Source organism: Halyomorpha halys, unplaced genomic scaffold, assembly GCF_000696795.3.
Source record: "Halyomorpha halys isolate HHAL.00 unplaced genomic scaffold, Hhal_1.1 Scaffold72.1, whole genome shotgun sequence".
Taxonomy (NCBI): Eukaryota; Metazoa; Arthropoda; class Insecta; order Hemiptera; family Pentatomidae; genus Halyomorpha; species Halyomorpha halys.
This window is the reverse complement of record NW_027109364.1, coordinates 846544-853784: the sequence shown is the minus strand read 5'-3', so window position 1 is coordinate 853784 and position 7241 is coordinate 846544. Positions and strand designations below refer to the sequence as shown.

The following is a 7241-nucleotide window of genomic DNA, read 5'->3' as shown; positions in this document are numbered from 1 at the left end:
TTTAAATGTTAATGTCACGTATTGATCTTTCGAATAAAAAAAAAATTTTGATTACAATTTAATTTTTTGTGTTATTTTTTACAATTTCAAGTTCTATTGGGCTTAAAAAAACACCCTATACTTGTTACTTAAGTATCTTTCTTATATTTTCTCATATTTCTATCACTATTTTATCCATTATTCTGTTAAAGGCACATTGAGTTAAAACCAAAATATGAAAGGGATAAAGATGGGAAGGAAAAAAAAAAAAAAAAGAGAAAAAGGGGAAAAGATGAAAAAGGAGGGGACAAAAAGCATGAAAAAGAGAAAAAGAAAAAGGTTAAAAAAAAAATTTAAAAATAAATAAAAGAACCAAACAGATGAAACAAAAAGAAAGGGAAAAAAAGTCATGTTCTAATGTTGTATAATAGTAATGTTTATAATTATTATTTTATACTTGTATATGCCTATTTATTGTTAGAACAAACATATCGTCTGATTAGACTAAGATAAGTATGCTGTGTGACTAGCAGTCCAATGAACTTGAGCAGCGCAACTTTATATTTTAATAAAGTTTTAAACAAAATATTGAGAATTCAAATAACTTCAATAAATAAATAAAAATACATGTCCCAGGTTTCAAAATGCAGTTCGATAAATTTTATCTTTAAGGAAAAGATAAAAAAAAAATAAAATGAAGATAAAGATTGTTACGTCATCTCATTCCATTCATATTTTTCTTAAACTGGTATACAGAGGAGTATTATTTTTCTTTTTTACTACAAATGGCAAACAATTAATGGAATATCACTAATAATACACCAGATATACAATAAGGAACTAATCAATATTTTTTGAAAAATTTTTCATTTTTTAGTTATGTTTTTTTTTTTTTGTTTTTTTTTGATAAATTCAATTTTATAAAAAATAAAAACCTATTTATTAAGTATAAAGAACAAAACATTTTTAAAAGAACATATAATTTATGAACAGAAAATTTTAATTAGAACGTATATCTATTATTTTCTAATCACCTATTATTAAGTGGGTATTTTATCTTTTATAAGTTGTTGTTATAGAATCTATATATTTTCTTTTACTCAACATGGTTATATTTATAGAGGTATATCGTTTATAAATTCTGTTAATGTTCTGGAGAATATATTACTATTATTTCATTTTATTCCTTTAAATTTATTAGTTTTGAAGTTTTGCTTTGTTTTTTAAAGGATCTATGGTAGTTTAAAATTAAGAATAATAATTTGTGGTATTATTGGTGATAAAGATCTTTGGGTATCAGATAATGTATCTGACAGATTTTCCTGATATATAATGGTCTAAAGTTTCCAGAATAATCTTTTATATTTAATAAATAACAATTTTTTTTTAAACAAGTACTCGATCTTCATGCTATTTTACTTCGATGTTAGTAAAATATGGGGAAACGGGTAGCTCAGTGGTAAGTCACTGAGTCCTTCGAACCCAAGGACACAGGTTCGAGTGCCCTACGTCGAGCCTGATTCTGACCAAATCACCTCCTTGCACAACCATTACTGTAGTAACAGTAATTCTTTTCAAAGTATTGAAGCCGTGACCCTTCATGGGTTGGAACCCTTACGGATTTAATTTTTTGTTCACTCCAATTTATTTTATTCTTGACATTAAATCTTCATCATGTACTGTTCCCTTGATTACACTTCAGACATCAATGTCAGGGCAGAGAATAGCTTTAATTAAATTGTCGACTCATATATTTTTCTTTTTTAGCTTTAGTGCTTCCCCTCTCATTTATGTGTATTTATTTTTAATTTTACTGTTATTCTTATATGTTAAATGTTCCTGTTTTTATTTTATCCTGAATCGTTGGGAGAAACTATGTCCTTTAATGAAAAGGAATGTTCCTTGATGGAAGATTTTTATCACTATACAAACAATCTCATTTGGTTTGTGCATCACAGAACTTTCACTTACTAACCTAATCACATCCCCAAATTTTGTGTGCAGTAGAAATTTAATTTTAATTAGCAAAGTATATCGTATTGATTTTGATATGAGGCATTTTAGTCGATATTTCTTTCCGAGAACAGACTTCTTGAGTTTCAACGAAAATTTTAGTAGCTTAAATCAATAATAGTTCTTGGAAATATTTGACAACAAAATTTTTAATTAAGTTATATTAAAAAAAAATCTAGTTTGATTAGTTGAGTAATAGCTGAAATCCAAGATCTTGCAAGTTTGATTGTTTTTCTACGATTTTTTTCGCACCTACTTTAGTTTCTAATCCGTTTAGTTGCGAAGTTAAATCTGTAAGAAATATATCGTACTGTGCCCAGTATAAGGTTTCTACATGAGCATACAGCTAGTGATTTAGACATTTTTAGTTCTTCCCATTTAAAAGATTTATTTTCTTACATGTTGCATAAATTATTTTGATGATTTTTCAAGACTTATTTATTACTATTTATATATATATATATTTAATGCGAAGAAGTAAATTGAGTTTGTAAAAAAAAAAAAATTGGTACTCGTATCTCACAACGCTCAATTAACCCCCCCTTCTTTAATTTGGAATCAATGCTCGCTAGTTTCAAAACAGAAACAATAGCAGAAAAATACAAGTATATAATTTACAAAAAAATATAATTTGTTCTTAACCATCCATTTAATGGTTATTTGTTATAGAATCAATATTGAAAGTATTAAAAATGATTTTATCTTGTCAACTATATCTTTAAAACTACGAACAACACTAGAAAACCTAAGAAAATATCATTCAATGTAGAGTAAATTGCCAAAATAAGAGCCCTAATAGAGCTATTTGCGTTTAATAGTTCTCGAGATACAGCTTTTTAAAAAGCAACATTTCATAAAAAATGTACTGAAAGATCAGTAGTTAGTGAATTTATTTCGATAAATCTATATCTCAAAAACCATTCAACGTACAGATGTCTATTAGCACTCAAATTAAAGCTAGTTTAATGAGCTATAAAGTAGTTTATGATGTTTATCTTAGTAGGAATAATAGTTGACATGAAATTTGCTAAAATAAATAAACTTATAGTTGTTCGGACAAAATTTCATGTGCTTAGTTAATATTTATATGCGAATTTCAAGAAAACTACAACACCTACGAAGATATGTGACATACATACTTTTAAGTAAGTTAAATTACCTTTATTTTGAGTGCTGGTAGACATAAGTACGTGTTATGACTCCTGAGATAATTTTTTTCGAAAATCAAAAATTTTATACTAACAACTAGAAACTAAGTTTTTGTGAATATATTTTGTCAAATATCTTAAAAAATACTACAACTAAGTTAGACGTTATAATGTACTTTATAGTACATTTAACTAGCTTCAATTTGAGAGCTAATAGAAATCTTTACGTCTAATGGTTCCTGAGATATTTATTTCTCAAAATAAATTCACTAACTACTGATTTTTTATGAAATGTGTTTTTTTTTTAAAAAGCTATATATCGAGAACTATTGGACGTAAATAACTCTATTAGGGCTCATATTTTAGCAAATTTATTCTACTTTAAATGAAGTTCTTTTAGGTTTTCTAGTGTTGTTGGTAGTTTTAAAGATATAGAGCTCCGAATGAAAAATTAATTTTTTTAACGTTTTAAAACATACAACATTTTGTATTCTCCCAACCTATACTTGGCAGACTCATCAATTTTGATTATTATTTATACGTAGTATTCATTAAAGTAATTAAAAATTGGGGTGAAATAACTACCCTTTTTTTTATCCCGGCTCTTGTACTAATAGCAGACAACACAAGTAAATCATTTTACAAAAATTTATAATTTGTTCTAACCATCCATTTAATGCTTACATTTTTATACAACCAATATTGAAAACACTAAGAATTATTTTATGTAGTTACCCTGTCTACTGAAAGTTATATATATTTTAAGTGGCATTAAAAGATATTTATTTAATAACCATGGTTACGTTATCAAGGTTCCATAACTGAAAATTCTTTTGCGCATGCGCCCTTCAGTTAAAACAGACCTTTATCATCATTCTCCATAACATTATATGACTTTCTTTGTTAAATATTATTTTTTTTTTAAAGAGGTAAAGAAAACTTCCAATCTAAATATATTATTATTCTATATTTGTCATTAATATCAATTTCTATTGTGAATTTGTTTTTTAATTTATAGGTACATATATAATTTAAAACATTTATTACAATCATATTATTTAAATAATGTCTAATATGAGTAATATGTCCCGAAACGTTGTATATATACGAAATATAGAATAGTAATATATTCTAATTGGAAGTTTCCTTCACCTTAACATTTTAAAAAATTAATATAATCAACTCCCTAGAAAAAAAAATCCAGAATTATTTTTTCTAAAATATTTGGCATTAGAACGATTTATGATATAATATGAAGAAGATAGTCAGGGTTGCATTAAAAAATGGACAAAAATAGTTTACTATTTATTTTCCGACGTTTCGCCCCACTTTGTAGAAATTCATCAGGGCTGTTCAAGTTGATAGCTTTAGAAACTTGAACGGCCCTGATGTAAGCTTTTCAAAATGGGAGTGAAGTTGATTGTAGGAAGATAGTCCGGGTAGAATACTATTGTTAACCAACGTTTTCAGGGCTAAATGAAAAATCAAGATACAAACATTTTAGAATAAAAAAAACATTAAAATTAAAACATTTAAAAACAATTGTTACGTTTATAAGGTTTATAAAGAAGAATTAACAACAATATAAGGAAGTATAAATGCAGGTAGACTGGAAAACAAGTTACTAATAAATATAAACAGGTGTGATAAAGTTCAAAATACAGAACTAGACTAATAAATTGTAGGAGACTACTCATTAAAATTAGTTAGAAATATGTTAAAGAGATAGAACAGGTAGGTGAAGTAGATATGGCATAGGTTAGGTATAGTAATATGTATAAGGGGGATATTAAGAAAATGTATTAAGATAAACAATAACCATAGAAGTAATCACTTGTCAGATTAAAACACAACGGACGAATGAGAAAAAGGGAGAAGTCTATTATAAATAATAAATAAATTATTTATACTCTTAAACACTTTCTTGGGACTGGTTAATGTTTTTTAAATAAATAAATTTTAATTTTGTCCATTTTAGTCTCAAAACATACCTAAATAAAACTCTTTATTGTTAACCAACGTTTCGCCCCACTTAGCAGGGATTCGTCAGGGCTGTCAGATTGAAACGGAGATGACGACTGAATTTATCTATCATCTACAATACAGTCAACTATCTTCTTCCAATTCAATATATTTAGTTATTTATACATTAGATTAATGATTGAATTAATTGCTTATTGTATCTATATTCAATATTCAAAATTTCCAATGTTTAATTTTTAAAAAATGATATTTAAAGGTTTCAGACGACAATATAAAGGAATATGATTTACTGGAAGATTTCTGATTGACATGTGTATTAATAAATGGATTGTGGTCCGGGTGCGGTCAAATTAAACTCAAATAGTAATATGTTGTACTATTCCTATTTGAGTCAACGTTTCGCCCCACGTTGCAAGGCTTTGACAGAGCTAAAAAAATATACAAACATTAAATATAAGTAAAAAACTAAATGGAAAATTACAAGGGTATACAATGAAACGTAAAAATTGAAGGTTATAAACAATTAATAATAATAAATGAAAACGTAAATAGTAACAGATAAAAATATAGAATTGTTCCTTTTTTAACTAGATTATTTAAGCCTCAGCACGTAAGGTACTGATTATACGGTTTTATTGAGCGTATGTATATAAATACTCCATGCACAAAATCTTAACTTCATTTCAGATAATAGAACGGTCCGGATGAGAGAGAGTCCACTGTTTCGTATGTACACTGACAATATCAAAACAATAAGCATCAGTTTAATAGGATGTATATATGCTTTGCAGAAAAACAGTTTTAAGATTATAGAATGGTGCCAAAAATGGAGGATTAAAATAAATTCCACAATAAATCCCACCAAATCACATTTACCCTTCGTCTTGCCCCACAGTATCTTTTAATAATACCCCACTTATTCCTGTTGAACAGATCCGTTACTTAGGATTAAATTTGGACAAACGACTAACTTGGAATCCTCATACAAGACTGAAAAGACAGGAAACTGCTCGTCGATTCTTACTATTACAACATTTACTAGACAAACGGTCCAACAACCAGTCCATAACAAAAGACTGATCTACATGATTGTTATAAGGCCTATCTGGACATACGGAATTGAGCAATGGGGCTCCACTAAACCATCTAATTCCTCTCGAATCTAATCCTTACAGTCCAAAATCCTTAATGCTCCTTACTTTGTCACAAATAAATCATCCATCAAGACCTCTATGTTGCCGATTTGTCCAGAACCAGATACCAATCCTTCCATAATAAACTTCCCAACCACCCAAACCAACTCGTTTCTAACCTGGCTTCTCCTTCACTACCTCATAATCCTCCTAGGCGTCTGAAAAGAAGATGGCCTCGAGATCTTCTCATTTAGAAATGTTTTTGGAGTTCTATCAATGGGTAGATTTTCCACATGTTTGTATGTGTCATAATACCACTTACAGCAAATTTACTTGATGTGTATATATGTATACAGTTGTAAATAACAATAAATAAATTATTTAAAAAAAAATAAAAGATTACAGACCTTTTCCGACTATCGAATACTGCTTTCATTTCGTACTGCCACAAGATTATACAATCAGCTTTATGATAAACGATAACTCAATACGAAAAATAAATCTATTTAAATTATTATCTTTAGAGAATGACAAGAAAGAGTAAATAGGAAGACAACATTGTAAAGAGGAGGAGATATAGCTAGCTACTGAGGCAGCGAGGCGAGCACCTTGCGATGAGGTAATGCCTCGTAATCTCCCGACTGTTTCCAACAAACCTCCAGAATAACTGTTCAGATTAAAAAGTGATTTCACACCTTTCAGAACCACTTTCCAATCTTTTTTTCTTAATGTTCCTTTATATTCTCTATTATAATAACGCTGCAGTTGTTTGATTATACATCGCTGATGTAAAATTGATTATTTGAACTAATCGTTAATGAATAAGGGAAGATTATGTAAAAAGTTCTGTAAAGTTGTTTATTTATTTAATTTCAAATAGGAAGATTAATAATTGACTACATCTCTTCAGCTCTTGAAAAGAAACAATACTGCTCGGGTGCCTTTCTGGACATAGCACAAGCTTTTGACCGGGTATGGCATTCCG

The 7241-nt window shown here is 28.2% G+C and overlaps 1 protein-coding gene across 7 annotated transcripts in view; it reads right to left on the bottom strand.

The window, feature by feature from the left end:
- Nucleotides 1-7241, bottom strand: part of Myo61F (Myosin 61F) — a 234738-nt gene that overhangs the window by 30047 nt on the left and 197450 nt on the right. The window contains exon 1 of one of the 7 annotated variants that reach the window (XM_067047548.1): nucleotides 6664-6707. The exons of the other annotated variants lie outside the window; for them this stretch is intronic. Within the exon in view, the coding sequence (XP_066903649.1) occupies nucleotides 6664-6692 (29 nt within the window). The 5' untranslated portion in view covers nucleotides 6693-6707. Of the gene's footprint in view, nucleotides 1-6663; nucleotides 6708-7241 lie in introns of those variants that run through there. 7 annotated transcript variants of the gene reach the window in all.